Source organism: Lutra lutra, chromosome 4 (assembly GCF_902655055.1).
Source record: "Lutra lutra chromosome 4, mLutLut1.2, whole genome shotgun sequence".
NCBI classification, from domain to species: domain Eukaryota; kingdom Metazoa; phylum Chordata; class Mammalia; order Carnivora; family Mustelidae; genus Lutra; species Lutra lutra.
In genome coordinates, this window is record NC_062281.1 from 183615364 (window position 1) to 183636736 (window position 21373).

The 21373-nt window shown below is 52.5% G+C and overlaps 1 protein-coding gene and 1 long non-coding RNA gene across 5 annotated transcripts in view; one reads left to right on the forward strand and one right to left on the reverse strand.

Moving 5' to 3' along the window:
- TMCO4 (transmembrane and coiled-coil domains 4) overlaps positions 1-21373 on the forward strand; it is an 86986-nt gene that overhangs the window by 25543 nt on the left and 40070 nt on the right. For both annotated transcript variants that reach the window (XM_047725692.1, XM_047725693.1), the window contains 5 exons: positions 8781-8913; positions 15609-15706; positions 15965-16108; positions 16759-16878; positions 20869-21033. In XM_047725692.1, the coding sequence (XP_047581648.1) occupies positions 8781-8913; positions 15609-15706; positions 15965-16108; positions 16759-16878; positions 20869-21033 (660 nt within the window). The remainder of the gene's footprint in view (positions 1-8780; positions 8914-15608; positions 15707-15964; positions 16109-16758; positions 16879-20868; positions 21034-21373) is intronic.
- LOC125097733 (uncharacterized) lies at positions 6103-13088 on the reverse strand. Of its 3 annotated transcripts, none has more exons than XR_007126599.1 (4): positions 10802-13081; positions 9589-9798; positions 8527-8884; positions 6103-6579 (listed from the first exon to the last, which is right to left on the reverse strand). It is a non-coding gene; the product is annotated as an uncharacterized LOC125097733 (long non-coding RNA). The 3 variants fall into 3 exon arrangements; XR_007126598.1 differs by lacking the exon at positions 6103-6579 and having other exon boundaries at positions 8305-8884; positions 10802-11030; positions 12727-13088; XR_007126597.1 differs by lacking the exon at positions 6103-6579 and having other exon boundaries at positions 8305-8884; positions 10802-13082.

Here is a 21373-nt window from a genome sequence, read left to right on the forward strand (position 1 = left end):
GAGTTCAGGTACTAGAAGGGTTAGGTACTTGAGGGTTAGTTAAACCATCTTCTACAGAGACTGATAGGGTAGGAGGAGGCCTTCCAGGCAGCTAGGTTTCTCTGTGAGTGTGAGATAAGGTGATTAGTCATGGAATCAGCCCAGGAAATCAATACGAAAGGCTGGATTTCTCAGAACTTCCTGGAAGGTTGAACTTTACCAACACTGTTGGGATCTCAGTCACCAGACAGTGCCATCTTGGCAGCTAGGTGGACTTTTATGGGTGATAACCATGGTCTCATCCAGTAACAACCACCAAACTCTTTTCCCACACAACCAAGAAAGTAATTCTCTTACTCGCTGAAGGTTAAACGGAATCTAAGCCGGTAACTCTAAACCAGGTTCCTTGAGCTCATCACTCTTGGCATTTGGACTTGGATCTTTCGGTGTGGTGGGGCTATCTGTGTGTTGTAAGATGTCTAGTGGTATCCTGACCTGTACTCATCAGCTACCAGTACCGCTTACTGAGCTGTGACTGCCAACAATGTCTCCATAAATGTCATCTGGGGAGCAAAAATGTCCCTGGCCGAGAACCACTGCTCTAGGACCCAACATCTGTCCATGTCATGTGGGGCCAGTTTATTTGTAGTTGGTAAACTTTGTAAGGTATTCTACTTGCCTTCCTATGTCTTACATGTAGATTGTGAATTGCTGTTTGGTGTATAATCCTCAGGCCAACTGCGAAGGGAGGTAGTTTTACCCCCGTGGACAGGGGAGGAAGTCAGGCTCAGGAGGTTAAATAAGTAGCCCAGGGTTTCCTTTCAAAGTAAGTTTCAAAATTCCATTTCAGGCAAAGTGAATGTCACTGTGAGCTCTGCACAGGTGCCCAGGTGCCCCGAATCATGGGGTTCGCCCTCTGGACTCTGAATCCAAAGATAACATTGACTCCAGGCCACGGACCCGAAGGAGGTACCTGCCACCTGGTACAGCTGTCTTACCGCAAACTTGACTCTGCTTTGTGACCTGGTCTTTATTACTGAATTGCAAACCCTACCTCCCTGGTGAATCAGAAAAGTTTGAGATATTGGTGTTTTGATATGGTGGAATTGCATACACTGGGTTTTCTATCAGCATCGCTGAGACTCGTACAATCTGTTACCAGTATCAGAACTGACTGGTTCATCCATCAGCAAGAACCAAGCACCCACTCTGTGCACCAGATCTTGTCTGGCCGCGGAGTAATTCTCATCACAGCTGATACTATGGAAGGCCCACTATGGGCAGGCCCTGAGCCAAGCGCTTTATGCTCATTCATTTAACCGCCCCCCCCCGTGACCCTAGTACGCAGATGCCATTACTATTTCCATTTTACAAAAGAAGAAACTGTAGCGCAGAGAGGGAAATGACATGCCCAAGGTCACACAGCTACAAAGTGATGGGCCCAGGATGCAAACACCGGCGTGGTTCCAGAATCTTCTCTTAACTACCCCGTGCTCAAGCGGAGAGAAAGTAATAAAAGACCTCCACCTTACAGCTGACTTTAAGATTTGACAAGGTCAGAACAAAGAGTGGGGAGCCCCAGGTGGCAGGAGCAGAGGAGCGAGAAGGTGGAGCTGAAGGAGGGTCTCGGAAGTGACCCCTCTACTCCTATAACCACTAGTCCTCAAGGAACCTTGTCACCAGCCTCCTGCGCTTAACCGTCCCCCTCTTATAAGCCATGGGAAGAAACTATCTGAGTTCAGATTCTGCCATGAGGAGGTCTATCCTCAGAGCCCCGTTCCCCAAGTTATGTTCCGCCACGCAAAGTGAGGGCGCTAGGCAGAAGTAAAAGCTTAAAGCCAGTGCCGAGCACTGCACGGAGTGGGATGGGATCAGAGTAAGGCGTAGATTCTTTGTATGCAAAAAGGTTCACTGAGAGTGAAAACGGGGAGAGGTTTTTAAAATTTTCTTGAAGTGGTTCAACTGAGGGGTCGTGGTAGAGCAGGCTGGGTGACAGTTGTGTGACTACAACCTGAGAAGGGTGTTCTCACACCTTAGGGGGAGAAGTAAAATCCCTGGCCTAAGGGATACCAGCAGGGCAGTAGCCGGCTTCTTAGCCAGTGTCTTAGCGCAAGGATCAAGGAGGTGTCAGAATCCAGGGAGGGAGCAGGACGAGCCACCCTTTACTGAACAGGGAGTGCATCCTGCAGGTTGGCCAGTCTCTCGATGGACATCCCCCTATTTCATCTCAACAAAAGCCAGATTAAAAGGGTATTCTTGTCTCCGTTGTACAGACAAAGAAACTGAGGCTCAGAGAGGTCAAGAAACTTGCCTGAAGTTTTCAGCTAGGCAGCTGAGAATTCAGACCCAACCTGTGTGACAACAAAGGTGAGGCTTCTGCCTCTGAGCTCCTTTTCTTTGGCCTGGGGGGCAGCCCCCAAAGGGAAGGCAGTGACCATGAGCTCTTCCTAAAGGTCTGGGATCCTGTTGCTCTGCAGAAAGTACAAGGTCAGCCCTGGGCCTGCCTTGCCGGCACTGTACTTAGAGATGGAGCCATACTGAGCCCAGAGGCTTGTTCAGAGCCTTGCAGTGAAGGTCATACCCCGCCCTTCCGGGGACAGTGTGTGCATTTGAAAATGTGGGGAGAGTGGAGTTGTATCACAACACCTGGAGTGGGGGGGCGCACGTCCTTCAATGCATAGGACAGCCCTGGACAGTTTGAAGTACTGGGAGCCATAGCTTCTCTGTTGGGAGATACTGGTGGGGAGGAGGGCCCAGAAGTGTGGGTTCTGGCCCCTGCTTTGTTGTGAACATACTGGGTGATTTCAGACACGCCCTTGTTCTTCCTAAGCCAGAGGAACGGGTTGGATGCCAAGGGCTTCTGCAGCGTGTGGTTGTAGGTCTGGAGTGGGCACCCGGGCCACTCACTAGTTGTGTGGGGCTGGTGCACTCCTGCCCCCTGGTGGCTGAGCGGAAGAGCTCCCTCGGTTCCCCCATCACCACCGCAAAGATTTTCCAAAGAACAGGGTGACCTGTTATTTGGGCTAGGGCTGGGCCTGGGATTGTGTGTGCACACCACATATCCGTAAACACAGAAAAGATGCACCACTGACCACATGGGATCATCCTGGAGCCCCCAAACTTACTTGAGAGGATACGATTTGCCCTTGAGAGACAGCCACACTGGACTGGACAGAGGCATTGGCACCCAGTAATCCTGGCTTATTATCTGAGCTCTGCCACTCTCTCAGCTCAGTGACTTAGAAGGTCTCTCTGCACCTGTTCTTCCTCTTGCGCAAAGCTGAGCATTGTCATACTAAGCTCCCAAGACCGTGGGGAGGATGAGCAATCAATCACACGGGCCAGCTCCTCAGGGGGTGCTTGGCACTTAGTAGGAGCGCCATGGACCAGGTAGCACAGGGGATCTCGATCACACCCCTGCCTCCAGGCATGAGGGTGCCCAGACCTTCTCAGACCAGGAAGCGCTAACCTGCTTGCCCACCACTGTGTTGCTTAGAGTAGGGACCTCCTGCTTCAGAATCACGTGGGGAGCTTGTGAAAAGTACACATTCCCGAGCCCCGTGCCAGACCTGAGTGCGGGGCCAGGGAATCTGAATTTTCACGAGCTGTCCTGTGACCTCTGTCGTGGGTCTCGACCCCACATGGCTTTATCTGGATTCACGTGCTCAGTGACTTGCAGACTCTGGTCTCCTGAAGTCGATGAAAGATAGGGCAGAGGCTGCTTTGGAGCGGTTTCAAGTCCAACTGACCTTGGACTTTTGAAGTTGCCTCCTGGGAGGTGGGATGGGAAACAGGCACCCTGAGACTGACTCTTAGATCTCTGAGTTGGAAGGGACCTCGGGAGACCAGTTTCCCTGGCCTTGGTCCTTGGGTGGGTTTCCAGCTGGACTGGGACCCGAGCAGCCCTCAGAAGCAGTGGGGGCTGTCTTACCTGACCACTGCCCACTGTCAGGCAAGATCAAGGCCTGATCCAGACTCAAGGGGAGGCCAGGAGGGAGGAGCAGAAGCCAAAAGCAATATATGGGCCTGGGAAATGTGTGAAGACAGTGTTTTGCTGCCTCAACTATGGTTCCTGTGTCCTGGGCGGGGCCAAGGGCACAGCGTCTGCAGTCAGACCCTCCGCTTTCCCACCCACCAGCTGGGTGACCCAGGACAAGTGACCCAGCTGTCTCTGTCTCCGTGCCTCTTTGGATTAAATGGAGATACTACCGCAGCCGCCTGCTTGGGTGGCTGTGAGAATTCAGGAAATCAGTACATGCAGAGGGTAGCCCCAAGTCTGGTTTTGAGGAAGCAGTGCATAAAGGAAGCTTCCAGTATTCATGAGTATTAATCATAGGGTGTTTCTGCTGGAAGGAGATACAAATCTTATCCAGCATAATTATTCTCCCTTATTTTGGACCTCTCCCAACAGAGATCCGTTCATTCATTCATTCATTCTTTGCTCTTACAATGATAATTACACATCTGCTTTGCTTTGGGCACAGGCCTGGATGCTAGGAATGTATAGCGAATTTGGAGCTTCTGTTCCAGAGGGGGAAACATCATAAACAAGTCGGCCAATGTAAAAATAAAGTTTTAAAAGGTGATAAGAAAACACCTTTTGATAAGAGAATAGAAAGCAGTGGAGTGGAGTCAGGGAGGACTTCTCAGAGGAGGTGACATTTGAGAAAGGAACTGAGTGATTAGCAGCTCTGAGAGAGTATTTGAGGCATTGTCAAGACTTTGACATTTAAGAGTAACTGGTCACTGTAAGAGTGACCCTACCCAGAGGAGGAGAGAGGCCTTACCCAGCAAACCCACTGTCTCCATTGTCCCCTGGGGATGCACTGGAAAGAGAAAAAAAGTCTCAGCTGGAGGTGGGATGCAGAAACAGGTGGGCACATCAGAGAACCCTGGCAGACAAAGGAAAGCTTCAGTTAGTTAAAGAGCCAACACATCTTACGAATTGCTGGGCATCGCCCTGAGCACTGGGTGACAACAAGGAACAAAGCAAAAGTTTCTGCCCCTGTGAGACTGACAGTCTGGTGGGGAGAACCAGACAGTCAAGTTATCCACAGATGCAACAGTGGTAGGAACAAGGGATGGGGAAGGTGTGACCAGAGGTGGGCTGCTTTACTTTAGAGGCTGCTGGCTTCTGTAAGGAGAGAATATTTTTGACCTGACTGATGAGAAGGGACCAGCCAGGCAGAGCTCTGGGAGAGGAGCCTTCCCATTAGAATAGCAAGTGCAAAGGCCCTGGGGTGGGAAAAAGAGCTTGGCTTCTTGGTGGGCCAGATACTGGTGCATGAAACGGGATCAGTGGAAAGTGATGTGGGAGAGGGTGGTGGGAAGAGGCCAGGTAATGTCCAGCCTTGTGGACCCTGGGAAGAAATGTGGATTTTATTCTGAGTGCCTTGGGAGAGTTTTTAGTTGGGGAGAGAGCACAATCAGCCGTATGACTTTGCCCCTCTGGCTGCTCTGCTGCAGATAGAGCGCTGGCAAGCATGAAAGATGAGAACCAGAGTAATGGCCAGTGGCTGAAGAGGGAAGGTGGTCCCAGTGGCCACAGTGGCCAGTGGTAGTGGAGTGCCAGGGTCCGATCAGGATATATTTTGAAGGTGGAGCTGACAGCATTAGCTGGTGGATGGGATGTCAGGGTAGGGCAACCAGAAAAACCAGGGACGATACCCAGGCTTTTGACCTGAGCTCCACAACAGGAGAGTCGGGTATTTGAGGAGCGAGTCAGCCAACCTGGCAAGTTGGCAGTAGAGCCGGGACCGGAAAACCCCAGTGTCGGGGTCGCCTTGGACTCATGCCCCTCCCCCACCAGCTACCGTTTGCCTTACGTGGGACCTCAGCTCCACGTCCACCAGCCTGGCTGCCAGTGACCTTTACACAGGGCTGACATTCCCGAGCCCCGTGCCCGAGTATACTCAGGGAGCTAATCACCTGTCCCGCTGGCAACCCATATTCCAGAAGCTAACTCAATCACTGCAGCCTTAAGCAGTGTAGTATGAATTTGCAGCTAATTATCATTGCCACCAGTGAACCACCATGGCGGAGGCTGGCTTACTTTCCACAGCTCAACTATCACCTGGATGCAACAGTCTGTGAGAGTGGGGAGCTCCTTTGTGAAGCTGTAAGTGACCCAGGAACCCCAGGACACGACATGCCTATTCTCCAGCACCTCGGCAGTTGCGGTCCAGGACAGCGGGGCAAATGTTGCCAGTTCATGGCTCGCGGAGTGCCCTAGTGCTAGGAAGGGACTGGTTTATTCTGTAGAAGCTGAAACCTCAGACTCCAGGACTTCGGAGGGCCACGCGTGGTGAAGCTAGCTAGCCACTACTACTGTAGTATAATTTAGTAATACTTTAGTATAATATACTTACCCACATCGTGGGCACCCGGCGGAGGAGTCTAATTCCGTAATGTTCTTTAGGGGCCTCTCGTGGACTGGAACTCCTCTCCTCAAACCTTTGTGAGGTGACTGACCATTTCCGTTTTCCACCCAAGAGAGGATGTGCTGTTTGCCAAGGGTTAGACACACAAACAGGATCCCTCTCAGGTCCGTCAAATTATTCATTGAACATTTGTTCTTTGTGGCAAGCGCTGTTCTGAGAACTAAAGATAGAGCAAAGATTACCCTTATAAGGTTGGTTTTACAAAGTTTATATTTCAGGAGGAGAGACAAACAAAAGTAAATGAATATATCAGAGATAGTGAGCTCTGTGAGGAGGGAAGGCCAGGGAAAAGGGATAAAGAGCGATGGGCAGCCAGTCAGGAAGGCCTCTCTGGGCAGGAGGCTTTGAACAGAGACCTGAATGAGGAGGAGAAGGCCCACATGAAGATCTCAGGAATGAGCCTTGTAGGTGGTGGACCGACAAGTACAAAGGCCCTTGAAGCAGGAATGTTCTAGAAGTCGAGGATAGAGACTTTGACCAAGAGCCTCGTAGATCATGGTAGGGGTTGGATGTGGTTCTAATCGTGACGTTTCTACATTATTGCCAAAGAAAGAAGAAAGCAGAGTGCCAGGGGTCCAGGCCTGGAGATGTTTCTGGGCTGTGCGGAAATCAAGGAGGGAAACCGAGAGCCGGGTCAGGAGTGACAGCAGCTCTGTTCCTCCTACACTCAGCCCCCAGACCAGTGGTCTTTAAACCTGGCTGTCACCTGCAGAGACAGACTTCCAGGGCCCGTCCCACACTATGGGACCGGACGGTTTGGGGGCCTCCAAATAACAGGGTCTAAATAACACCCGTCCTGTCCCACCGGAGTTTGAAGCCACGTGAGTGAGGCAGAGGGGAGCCCCAGTGTCAGCGGGTGACTGGAGACTGGTGGAGGTTTGGGGGCTTGAGGTGCTGACATGCTGCACCCCGAGGGGCCTCGCCACCCAGCTATGCCCACCAGATGGCGGGGCGCACGGGTTCTCGACAGAGAACAGGGACCTCCCCGCCACCCCACCCCCGGCCAGGACTGGTCCCAGTCAGAGAGGCTGCCCTCCCAGCAGAGGGTTGGGGAGCAGGGTCAGGGATGCAAGGGAGATTCCTGCCCTCCCCCAGTAGATGTTTTTAGATAAACTAATGGTCTCGGGGACTTCAGGAGTGCAGGGTAAAGGAGGAGGATGGGCGAAGAAAAGAAAATCCAATTTGACGTCTTTCTCTCCCTTTTTGCTCAGCAGTGGGCTTTTTTTTTTCCCCTTAGGACCCTATTCCTAAGTAAATCCATCCATTTTAAAAATTTTGTTCCATTACCTAAGCATCTTTTTTAGATTTACAAACTTCTTAAGAATCTCTCTCTTTTTTTTTTTTTTATGGCTTCTTCTCCGCGGGGCAGATGTGCTGTCGTTTAAGTAACGGAACCCTGGTGTTAGAAATCTCCAGAATGCTCTCATTTCCACAAGGTCTTTACTTCCTAGTTCCCACATTCAGGACTGTTTTCTCAAGATTAGCATTTCAGAAATGGAATTCCTGAGCCAGCGGGGATGCACATCTTTCCCCCCTCCTTTTTTCATTGGGGTAAAATACACATAACAAAATATGGCACTTTAGGCATTTTTACGGGTACCCTTCAGCAGCAGTAAGCACATTCACTGTGTCTGCCACCACCACAGTCCATCTCCAGAGCTCTTTTTTTTTTTTTTTTTTTTTTTAAGGATTTATTTATGTATTTTAGAGCAAGAGCGAGCATGAGCCGGGGGAGGGGTGGAGGGGAGAGAGAGAATCTCAAGCCGACTTCCTGCTGAGTGCAGACCCCCCCACACACACACAGGGCTCCACCCCACAACCCCGAGATGGTGACCTGAGCAGAAACCCAGAGTCAGCTGCTCCACCGACTGAGCCCCGCCCCAGGCACCCCTGCAGAGCTCTTTTCATCCTGCAAAACTGAAACTCTGTCCCCCTAAATACTGACTCCCTCTTTACCCCTTCCCCAGCCTTCAGTCACTGTTCTGCTTTGTGACTCTATGATTTGGGGGATACACAGTGTTCTCAGGTTTTGGTTCATACTATCAAATGGCCCTCCAGGTGATTAAATCAATACGCACTCCCACCAGTGAGGTCCTCAAGCACGCACCTGTTTTCAACACTTCCTTAAAACCTTTGGGGTTAAAAAAAATTCATCTTTGCTAATCTCATGAAAATACCACCTTGTCTCTGATCAGTGGTTTTCAGTGCTACACGGTATCCCATCCAAGAGGCTGGCCCGCAGGTTAGCTGACCGCCTCCGTGGGGTGGTGCATGGAGGCCGTTTCCAGGCCTGGGGCTGTATCCCTTACACTGCTCTTTAAAAGCTAAACTGATTCTCTGCCCTTGTTTCTCTCTTCCCAGGGCACTATGATGCGAGGGCCCGTGTCCTCATTTGCCACATGACCTCCGTCTTCCAAGTGCCCTTGGGGGAGCTGGATCTCCTTGAAGAGACATTCCTTGAGAGCCTGAAGGAAACCAAAGAGGAGGAGTCTGAGTAAGGGAGCCCCGTGACCCCAACCCTGCCTGCCAGGAATGGAGGATTTCTACTTGAGTGCCCTGTTCCGCTAACACATGCTCCCCTCTTCCCTCCCCGCCGTTAACAGCTGATGCAGGGAGATGGAAGAAGTACTGGCCCAAGAGTCCCGGTGCAGCCCTGCCTCTCTGTGTGGCCTGGTCTTAGCAAGTCACTTCCCCTCTCTAGGCGCCAATCCTCGGTTGTACAAAGTGGGGATTGAATGGATTATGGCTGGGGGCATGAGTTTGTGACTTGAACAGTCCATGACCCTGACACCCAGCTCTGTTCTTGTGACCCTTTGTCTGTGGGCCAGAGTGGCCTGGATCAAAATCCTATCTGTGACAACCATCTACTTGTTGACCTTGGACAGGGCCCCCCTTCCCTAAACCACAATATTCTTATTTGTTAAATGGGAATAAGGATAGTCTTCCCAGGGGCACTGTGAAAAACGAATGCAGTGGGGTAGAGGGCTGGGCCCGGGGCTGGCCTGCAGCAGGTGCACAGAAGATAGGAGTCCCTCCTTTCTCCTGCAGGCCCCCGTCCCTCCCAGCTGCAGAGCGGCTTTGCTCTCTCTGCAGGGTCAAGTGTGTATAGAGGGAAATTATCCTGGTCACGTGGCTAGAGCCCCGGAACACCTTACACGGGATCTGATACCAGAGCAATCAGTCAGTCCCGGTCACAGCCTAATCACAGGCTCTCCGCACCAGGCACGTCTCCCATCATCCTCTTTGTCCTGCCCAATGGCTCTCTCGGAGTAGCCAGTTTGTGCCAGTTCCACCCAGCTGGGAATGTAGCTTTGAAGCCGGCTTTAAACGGGAGCTGCCCTTCCGCCCCGATTAGCAGGGCAAAGGAAGGGGCTGTTTCCTGAAGAAAGGAAGCACCTTGATCAGTTGAAATAGCCCGAAAACAGGCTTGTGTTGATTCCCAGAGCTGTGTCTGAAGACACCCCTGGATCCAGGCCCATGACCATAATCAGGAGCTCGGCCCTGAGCCTTGTCGCACACAGACACACATACGCATATGTGTATGCTTGGAAATGAAGGACGATCCTAGCTGTTTGTTTGGAAATCTTAGTATCAGAAGAAAAGACATGTTCTGCTGATACTCGTAATGCCAGATCAGGGAGGATGCAAAAGAAAGTTCTAGGACAGCCCAGCTCAGCGTGTGACCTTGGGGAAGTTATTTTACCCGCCCCCCAGGCTTCCGTTTTCCTCATCTGCAAAATGAGACAAAAACAGCACCCTCCTTCTAGGGTCCCTGGGAGGGCTCAGATGAATTCATACATGTGAAGTGCTTTGAACAAACCTTGAAGAGTCACTGGCTGAAAAAAACATTATTTGCCGTAGTACAATCGTCATTGTTGACATTCCTACGTACGGGCCCTTTCCTCAGAAAAATATTCCACATATGCAATTTTTAGATTCCGCTTTAGGGACTCTGGAGACCTCTCAGGTTCTTTCTGTGGCCTCTGGAAGGATCTGAGACCCAGGGGAGGCCTAGAGACTATTGGGCCAGGAGACCTAGTTCTCAGTGTAATTCTGCTACTGAATGTCTGTGTGGCCCTGGACACGTTGCTTTCCCTCTCTGGGCAGCCGCAGCAGTTTTTTTCACCTACACAAGTAGAGGATTGAATTTCTTTTAGTTCCATGGTTTGTGTTTCTGCAAGGTGAGCTGATCACTCAACACCCTGAGGCGATCCTTTGCCTGAACCTGATCCAACACCCTGAACCTGGGGTTCAGAGGATGACACGTAGGACATTTCCGTTCTTGGATCTGCCCCCTCGACCCCCACCCCCGAGCCTGGAGGCCGTGCGAGCTTCTCCCACGTGTTCAGTGACTTTACTTCCCTGTGCCTTTGCTCCTTTACTTCCAACAGCGGGATGATGGCAGTATCTCCAAAACAAGGCTATTGGGAGGATTAAATGACTGGATGCTGGTTAGAAGCTTGGACCCGCACCTAGCACATAGTAGGTGCCCATAAATGTTAGTGAATGTCCTACTGGCGCTTGACACTGATGACGTCAGAATGACATGGTCAACACGTAGCTGTCCCTGAGCGCTTGGAAGATGCCTTCTCAGACAGTCCCTTCATGGTTCTACAGAGGAAGAAACAGAAGGTCAGAGGGGTGACGTACCTCAGCCAAAGTCATACCGCTGGCCAGTGGCACCACCAGTTTCAACCAACGCACCCATATGAACACGGCACTCAGTGCCTCCCTCAGGGCATAGTGGACATGCCCTGGTTCCTTCCTTAATTCTGAAGAAAGCAGTAAAGATACTTCTTTTTTTTTTAAGCAACCGCCACGCCCAGTGTTGAGCCCAGCACGGGGCTTGAACTCACTCACGACCCTGAGATCAAGACCTGAGCCAAAATCAAGAGTCAGAAGTTTCACCGACTGAACCACCCCGGTGCCCCAGTAAAGATCATTCTTACTGGGGCTTTCTGCACTTTTATTTAGGAAGTGTCTCTAGAACTCCCAGAAATATGCTCTCCCTTGGTGATGAGGATAAGAAACACCCTCTCATGGGAGATGAGGTGGCAGGGGTGACGTTTATTTGTGGATCCGTGACACGGGCAATGTAGGTGTCTTTCTCTTCACTATGTATCCGTGGCTTCGGCCTCTGTCCTTGGAAGGCTGACATGGAACACCAACTCAAGATCATTTCTGGCATCGCAGAGCATGAGTGTGGCCAGGACTGGATGATGACAGAGATTGCCATGGTATCTGACCGGTGCACGGTCAGTGATGGGAACGGGGCTCCATTTGGTTATAGCATCGTGCTCTGAATTCCCACTTCCAAATATGGGAAGCATTATAGCCCTATCTCCCAGCCAGCCTCTCCTGCGGTGCTTCAAATGTTGAAATTCAGCCAGACAATGGAATTAATCACAGGAGTAAAATGCTGTGTTAGTTAATGATGATTGGCAAAGCCCTTCGTTTCATGTACAAAACAGTTATTAAGAACGTTTGAGTACTTAAATAAAAGTAAGGCAATCAGTTTGGGTTAACATTGAGAGGTCCTTAGCTAAATAACTTGGCGGGGAGGGGAATATTGTATTCTCAGCAAATTTTTATAAATATTTAAATAATAACACTAGCAATTAGAGTATATCACCCATCTAATCTTTATTACATGGATTCGATACACTAGGATTCATACATTGAAGTAAAACAGCTTCAAGAACCATATTTACTGGTTACGTATTTTATTCCCTTAAGGGTATGAGCCCCCCACCCACCCACTCTGCATAAACTCCACTAAAAGGGAAGATTATCTCCTATCATGGTTGCACAGATGTTGCTGCAGGAAGAATCTAGAAGCAGAAATTTATAAAATTTTAAAATATCCCAGACGGGTCCTAGTATCTCAGAAGTTTTACTCTTGGTGGTGATTGGCCCATTCTGTGGCTAAATATTTTATTTAGCCAAAATGCCCCATTGGCTTTACAGATCTGGGCAGTGCTCAGGGGAGTAGATACTGTAGAAACATGTCCACGGCCAGTCCTTGTTGGAATGATTAGGTTCTGCTCAAAGAACGTTTTCTGAGCACCGTCCAGGTCCCAAGCCCAGGACAAGCTGCTGAGGGTAGAGAGCAGGAAAGGTCCTGTCTGGGCAGTTGTTCAACTTAGGAAACAGCAGGGCCCTGGAGGGCTTGCCATGGGCACAGCTCCCTGACCCTCTTGCCCAGAGCTTCTGGCCCAGGAAGCTGTGATTTTAACAGCTACCCTGGGAGCTTGTGATGCAGTTAATACAAAGTCCCCACCTTTGAAAACCAGTGGTCCAGAACTACATGCTGAGGACAGAAGGTGAAGGGCCCCAGAGTCCCGCATTTAGGCATCCCTGGGGCTCACACGGTCTTCCTGGAGGAGGTGACTCTTGAATGATGACGAATGTGTAGCCAGCCCAGAGGAAGGTGAGAAGGTCCTTGACAGCTGAGGTCCAACGGGAGCACAGGGACCAAGGCCCAGGCAGTGTGCCTGGGGGCAGAGTAGTGTTTCTGAAGGGCGGACTGTGAGGAAATAATAACTGGAAAGGAGGCAGGGGCCAGGCCACCGGGGGCCTCAGTGTCGTGCTGGAGAGGGGGCGCTATCGTCACTCAGGGCAGAGGGAGGGGACACGGAGGCTGGGAGGAAGGAAAGCCGAAGATCAGGGTTATCCTATCTATCACTGTGGTGGGAGCCGACCTCATCCCCCCATTTCCAGTCCCTACGTGAGAAAATGATACTTCAGGAGCACGGGGTGACGCAGGAGATCACGGCGGAGCTGGGCTCGGATGCCTCTGCCCCAAATTCCCACACTGTCTCCCAGCCTGAGTCTGTGGAATGGGACGCCCCTGATTCAGAGCCTGCCGCTCGGTGCAGTGCGTGTTCCTGTTACACGTCCTCAGCGGCGCGAGTCTTTTCCACAGACCTTGAACTCTGCCCAAAGAAACTCATTTCCAACCTTCCTGTTTACCCAGAATGGTGCTAGAGATCAAGGGCCAAAGCTTATCTGCAGCCCGAGTGGAGGGGGGTTACCGCAGTAACGAGAGGACTGGTATAGCCGCAAACATACTGACTGATCACAGTATGCCGCTCACGGCGCATGGGTTATCTCGTGTGCCCTCACGGCGCCCCCGGGGAGGAAGTGCTATTATTATCCCAACTTGGAGGGTGAGGCAGGTCAGATGGGTCAGATCCTCGCTGCTTGGTCACAGCAAGGAGCTCAAGCAACGGGATAGACTGGCTTTTGCAGCAGTGACAGGTGACTTCCGAGTCTCAGTGGTTTACTCGATGAAGGTGCATTTCTTGTTCACGGTGTCTGTTGCAGACTGGCGGTGGCCTTAGTCCCCACTGCACTGTCTTAGTCCCGGGTCCCAGGGGGACAGAGTGACCCCTATCTGGAATGTTGCTGGTTCGTGGCCGAGCAGGAGACTCATCAGACCCCTGCAGTGACGCTTCAAGATTGTTCCAGAAATGACACACACCCCTTCCACTGACCTTTCTTTGGTGACAGTGGGTCATAGGGCCCCTCATTTCCAAGGGCAGGGGTGTGTAAGGCTTGTGCAGGGAGGACTAGTACAGGGAGGGGTAGCCAACCGGGTGGATGGTGTTCCAGTACCACACAGCAGGGGTCAAGGTTAAGTTCACAGGGTCATTCCTGACATCAGAACCCATGCCCTGTCACCATCCTGCCTTCTCTGCTCAATGCACACAGTTCAGCCTCATCCCATGTCCGATAGCATGAATTGTGGTGTGCGTGGGGATGTTGATGTTGGGTTTCCCCTTCCCTTCAGTAAAGGAGCTGCGAAGGGCCGTACTCCACGCCCGGGAGGGGGGGCGTAGGAAAAGAATTCATAGAAGTAAGCCGGCAGAGAACCAAACGGCATCGCAGCTCCTGAACGCTCAGCTCAAATCCCACTCCTCTTCGATGGATGAGCTACTTCTCGATACAACGTGCAGTTCAGGAGGAACGAGGTGGGCACGAAGTGAGTCTTGGTCGAGGGCCGCGTGGTTCTGCTCCCAGATACACGACATGCAGAATGACCAGCACGAAGCCCACCCTCCGTGACAGGCTGTTGGCTGGATGGATGAAGAAAGAATGCGTTTCATCTTCACAACCTGCCACCTGACTTGCTACCTGTTGTTAGTCCCATTTTACAGAAGAAGAAGTTGAGGCTCAGGGAAATCCACCTAGTCGCGTGATATAACAGCCACCGTTTTGGTCACCCCTTGCAGGGTGCCCTCGTGCTAAATGCTTGACGGACATTCTCTTCCTCCACGCCCGCAGCCCTCAGAAGGGGGCTGCTGCTGTCCCTTAACTGGACATTGTGTCATTTGGGCACAATAATAAAACTGCTTCCTGGGTAAGAGAAGCCATGTGAAGTGCAAAGCACCGTGGCTGGCTAGAAGGAATTCTGGCAAGAAGGAATTCCTCAGTAAATATTAACCATTTTCCCTCTTGATCGTCTCCCTGTCATGCTACACACTGAGTTGTCCAAACTCCAACTTCAGCTCAGAGTTCGCTCTCATGAGGACTGCACCGACCGACCTGCCCTGGCTCCCCCATCCTGCTCCTGATTGCCCCACAGCGCTGGGGCTGCCCACCTGACACGGGGGCTGGGCTTGGTGACTCTCTACGTGCTCACGCGGCCATCCCCGCTTCACCTGACCCCGTTCACCCCAAATGCTTCCCTTCTGCTCGATTTTATAGCTTTTAAAGGTCGGGTCTGGCCGATCCTAGCTAGTGCCCCGAGGCCAAGGTCTCCAATGGCAGACATTTCCAGCGGGAGACTGGATCAGAGGGTAGGGAGCAGGGGAGGGAAGGGCAGACAGGGGCGATGGAGTCTGTGATCGTATTTGTACTTGGTCTGGGTCCATCTGTTCCAAGATATTTTTGTTGCTGCTTTTGCTATTATTACTGTTATTTTTGTCTTTTTATTATTCAAATTGCAACCCTGTTAGGACGGACCCATTAGGTAAGTAGCACATCCCACACACTGGGTTTTCCCAGCTGGGTTTTAGAAACTTTCCAGCCTTTTAAACCATCGATGGGCCCAGGGTGACTTTGGTACCCCGCTCTGCATGGCAGCGTCCCCGGCCTTGATCCTAGTTTGGGGCCTCGGTGAGGCGGGGTGGTCTCAGGGGGTGCCAGACACCGCCGGCCCTAAAAACCGACCTCTTTCCCCCACAGAACGGCTGAGGCATCCCGGAAGAAGAAAGAAAACCGGAGGAAATGGAAGCGCTATCTCCTGATTGGCCTGGCAACTGTCGGGGGCGGGACCGTGATCGGTAAGGCCCGCCCAGGTTGGCCAGGGTGTGGGGGTGCGCATGCGCCCGGACGGTGCAGAATACATGCCAGGCTCGAAGGTAGAGAGGAGAGGGTAGGGGGGGTCAGCTGGGAGGTGGCTGCGGCGCACACCAGGTGCAGAAGTACGTTCATTCACGTTCTTAGAAGCATCCATGGAAGGCGGTGGGCGGCCAGTGGGGGAAGGACCGGGTAGGCCGCATCTCCTCCCCTTTACCTACCATGGGCTGCTCTCCTTGCAGGCGTGACCGGGGGTCTGGCTGCCCCCCTCGTGGCCGCTGGCGCTGCCACCATCATTGGCAGTGCTGGGGCAGCGGCTCTGGGCTCGGTGGCGGGCATCGCCGTCATGACCTCGCTGTTCGGGGCGGCTGGAGCTGGCCTGACAGGTAAGGTGACAGAGGAATGTTGGGCCAGCCAGGGATGTTCGGCCAGGGGGGCCCGGCTCTCACAGACAGGCCCAGATTCTCACCCATCATGGCTCCCCGGGGGACAGAGGAGAACACAGCTCTATTTCATGCTGGGTCCCAGCCCTGCGGGAACAGGCTGCAAGCTTCCTGCATTTACCAGTATTATTGGGGAGGAGGGTGATACTGGTAAATGGGGGGGTTTATATCATAGACCAGCAGCCCCCCAGTCCCACACACAGATCCCTGTTCCACTCCCCAAGTGGGACCCATCCCTCCCCACATGGAGAATTGTGGTCACTTTGACCCACTTTTTTGAGAGGAATGTGTTACTCCCATGATGTTCATGGGAAGAAAAGATCTAGAACCAATGGAGTCAGGATGAAGCAGTGAGTTCCAACCCCAGCTCTGCCCTGGGAGCCGGCTGGCCTTCGGAAGCCTCTTAGCCTTGGCTGTAACTGGGGACAATAATGGCACCTAACTTAAATGACTTTAAAAATGAGACATTTTGTCGAGGGAGAAGGCACACAGTCGGCACTCACTGTGAGTTTATGAGCGCAGAGAGTCACTCTGACTAACACTCCTGTTGTCCCTGGTCATCTCCACCTTCATTTTTGTGTCTGGGTCTTTAGGATACAAGATGAAGAAGCGTGTCGGGGCCATCGAAGAGTTCACGTTTCTGCCTCTAACGGAAGGCAGGCAGCTGCATATCACCATTGCCATCACAGGATGGCTGGCATCCGGCAAATACCGTGAGGACCGGGGCAGAGCAGAGATGGGGGGATGGTGGGGGAAGTGTTGACCAAGCTGGGACTGCTGTTGTGGGCCAAAACCTGGCCTAGGCTCTTGCCTATGTATACCTCTGGAGGGGTGGGGGAGGGGTCCAGTTTTGCAGAGGAGGAAACTGAGGCTCAAGAAGGTGAGATGCCTTCATCCCATACCCATCCACCCTTCATCTCTCCATCAGTCTATCCTCGCATCCACTCATCCATCCATCCATCCATCATCCACACACCCACGCATCCATCAACCATCCATCCACCTACCCATCCACCTGTCCACCAGTCCATCCCCACACCTATCATCCATCACCCATCCAACTATCTATCTACCCACCGACCCACCCATCCATCCACCCTTCCATCTACCCATCCCATTACCATCCACCCACTCGCCTATCCATTCATTGATCTATCCACTCACTTATCTGCATATCCATCCATCTGTGCACCCATCCATCCATTACCTGTCATCCAACTACCTGTCCATTCAACCACCCACCCATTCACTCATTGATGCATGCTTCCATCTCTGTGTCTCCACCCAACCATCCATCTACCCATCCCTCCATTCACCATTCATTCACCCACCCATTTACCTATTAATTTAGCCACTGAGCAGTGTTTCTAGAGTATCATACACAGCACATGCCAGACATTGAGCCTAGGAATTCAGTGGTGAGAGCACTGTCATGGCCTCAGCTCCCCTGGGACATGTGGTCCAAGACAGAAGACAGACGATTGAGCAATAATTTCATGGAAGGTTTATGAATGTTACAGTATAGGAACCAACAGAGTGTTTTGGGGGAATGAGGGAACGAGGTTCTACTGGAGAAAGTAACACTTAGGCTAAAGACTGGGAGTTAACTGGGTGAAGAAGGAGCAAGAAGTGTAAACCAAGCAAAGAAGCAGCATGTACCAAGGTCCAGGGGTGCAAAAGAAGCACAGGATGGCTGGAATGGGGGGCTAGAAGGCAGGGGTGTTGACAGGGTCAGATCATGCTGGAGCATGTAAGGTGTGACAGGGAGCTTGAATTTATCCTCAGAGAAAGTGGGAGAGACCAAAGGACTTTCAGCATGTGGCTTAAAGTTGAAAGGACTTGAAGTAGGTGAGAGATCAGTACATCTTGACCGTGTGACCTCAAGCAAATTACTTAACCTCTCTGTGCCTCAGGTGCTTCATTTGTAAAGTAGAACAAATTCTCGCTGCCTTTCGAGATGCTTGCAAAGTTTAAATTAAACAAGCTAACACATGGAAGGCACCCGGTTTCTCATGGACATTCCACAAACACACGTCCCCTTTGTGGCTCTCATTTGAACATGCGTTTCGAGGTGGTTCTAACCGGGGTGGCATCAAGGACTAACACCGTGGTCCACCCACTGCCTGGCTCCCTGTTGCAAGTGCCCAGTGTGAGGCTCAGCAAACAGTTCGTCACTGAGAGAGAGAGAGAGAGAGAGAGCAAGCAGGATGGGCCAGGGAATCCAGAACACCCCAGCCAGACACATGCTGACAGCCTCCTGAATTTCTGGATCTCTGGGATCTGAGGGTAGAAGGCACAGCTCTTCTAAACAACACAGAAGAAAGCAAGTGAGAAAATGTCCAGGCTTTGTACAGAGGCATGACCAGGTGCCAAAGCCTCATTGGTGTGGGAACCAGTCCCTATCCCCACACAGTAGGCCTCTAATGTGGACTGAGCACTTAGTGCATAGCTACCCCGAGTCAGGCATCTTACCCACGCAATGGGGACTCAATATGCGTCGTATCACCCAATCCTCGCATCCACACACCCCCCCAGGTGGGGGCTGTTTCAATCCTGATTTGGCAAAAGAGGAAGCCCAGAGGGGTTGCGGGAGGTCAGGGAGATGGAGGATTCGAACCCGTGTCTCCTGACCCAAAGTTCATGGGTGTCTCTTCACTCCTTTCCGCGCCACTGCGCTGCAGGCAGGACCGACACAGGAGGGAAGGAGCAAGAGCAAGCATCTAAGTTGAGGAATTTGCGATTCTGACCACTTGGAAAGCAAATTCCGTCTCCTTGTTTTACCCCCATTTGCTCTCTCGGCCCCAGGTCAAAGCCCGAAACCCTCTTCAGTGTTCTCCTCCCGCAGGCTGGTGCAGCCTGCTGTCCAGGCAAACGGGGGCAGGGGAGGTAAAAACGGAGCAAACTAGATTAAGTTCAGGAGGGAGATACGGCACCTCTTCCTGTCTCTGCTGGGAGAGAAGCCGCTGTGACATCACACGCTTGCCCTGCGCGATAGGAACAGTTGGATTCTCAGCAGCCCCCCTCCCCGCCAGTTAAACAGGATTGTGTTTAATTGTGCACAATAATGACAACAGCTTTGCGTTAGCCAGGCACTAATCCAAGCCTCTCAGGAGTCTTGCTCACCGAGTCCCTCGCTCCAGGCCGGGGAGGTGGGCATCCTGGTCGCCCCCATTTTACAGATAAGGAAATTGAGGTTCATAAGGGCTTCTCAGGGTCCCCTGGCTAGCCAGAGACTGGGGCAGGACCACCACCTCTCTGTCTGGCTCGATGGCCCCTGTTCAGGGCCTCGGGCGATACAGTGCTCTACAGTTTATACAGTGTGGTGTGTGTGATCTCTCACGTGATCCCCATGACACTCTGAAGTCAGATGTTATCCTTCCATTCTTACAGATGTAGGACCCGAGGGGGCATGCCTGGCCGTGAGCCAAGTAACCAGGGAGCTGCTGGGCCGGGACACACCCTCACCCTTACTCTCCCCCCACACGCCAGCCCCTGCTCTCCACCTTGAGTTGTTGTGGAGCCGTTGCTGGGTCCCTGCGGGGGCTGGGGGGTGGCCCCAGGGTGGTGCATGTCGGCCTGACACCCTCCAGTACGGATGGAGCCTTGGAGTCGGGCAGGGAGCTGATGTCCAGAACCCGAAGCCTCGGGAAGGGGGTGCCACGTGTTCACTCGTGATCGTATTTTCGTGAGTGTTTATTACGTGTTCCATCCCCAGGCTTCGGGAGTCTAGTCCATGGCAAACAGACCATGTGATTGCACACTGTGACGCCAGCAGGCAGGAGGGCACTTGCCGGGGTGGGGGGTGTCCAGACTCGGCATCCTGCTGTGCCCCCTTGTTGTGCTCACAGAATAGTGACTGTGATATGTGTACGTCCCTGCCCCTGCCAACGGAGGCCTAGATGCCTCAGTTTCCTCAGCTACGAAGCGGGGCCAGTAGTGTCACCCTGTTTCAGAGGCTACGAGAAGATGCAGTGTGTTTCTGGGGGGGCAGAGTATAAGTGAGAAATTGGGGAGTGATGGGGCTGGGAAGGAGGCAGGGGCCAGCTCACTGAGGGCCTCGGTATCATGCCAGGGAGGTGATACAGCCGGGGTTGGACTTCTGTTTGACGTTGGTCACTGTAGTGATGCTGTCCTCATCCCCCATTCCTAGTCCCTAAGTGAGAATGCTGAAGCTCAGGGGCCTTGGGTGACCCAGTGAGGTCATGGCAAAGCTGGGCTCAGGTGCCTCTGCCCCAAACTTCTAGACCGTCTCCCAGCCTGAGTTTGTAGAATGACTTCCCGCTGATTCCCAGAGCCAGCTGCTTGGTGCAGTGCACGTTCCTATCATCCATCCTCAGCACCTGATGCCAGAAGGACTGCAGGGTGAGAAAGAGTAGCACTTCACACACACACAACTTCCAACACTTCATTCCTACGACTGCTGTAAAAGGAGCTCCATGTTCATCTTTCCCCTGCGCAGATAAGCATAGCAAGCCTCAGGGTGAGACAGTGGTGTGCAGGGTCACCCCGCTACTAAAGAGTGCAAAAGCTGTGACCCAAACCCCAGCCTGCTGACTGCCGGCGTGGCACTCTGCTCCGCGAACAGCTGCCGCTCCCAATCCACCAGGGCACGTGGTCCCCTGTCACTACCTGTCTGGGAAGCTGGGCTGAGGCACCCTCTGCCGCAGACAGGAGAGACCCCACCTACCTGTGTTCTCCCCTAGGCACCTTCAGCGCCCCGTGGGCGGCCCTGGCCCACAGCCGTGAGCAGTACTGCCTGGCCTGGGAGGCCAAGTACCTGATGGAGCTCGGCAATGCCCTGGAGACCATCCTCAGCGGTCTTGCCAACATGGTGGCCCAGGAGGCCCTGAAGTACACGGTGTTGTCCGGTAAGCACCCCCCACCCCACCCCACTGCCAGCAGCATGCCCACTGCTGCCGTATCTGTGCACACCCGAGGCTCCCAGAGAGCCGGGCACTGTGCCGGGCTTTAGGAATACAGAGGAGTTGAGGCTGCATTCCTGTCTGAAGTTTGTGGTCTCTGTGGGGGAGGGGACAGGCCAACAGCCAACCACATCATCACACAGCGTATCAGGTAGCTATTGCCGCATAACAAGCAACCCCAAAACCCGGTAGCTTACGACAGCACTCATTTCTCACAATAGCAGAGAAGTCGTGAGGCTTCATTTGACTGATCTTAGCGGGACCTGCTCACACGGCTGTGGATCAG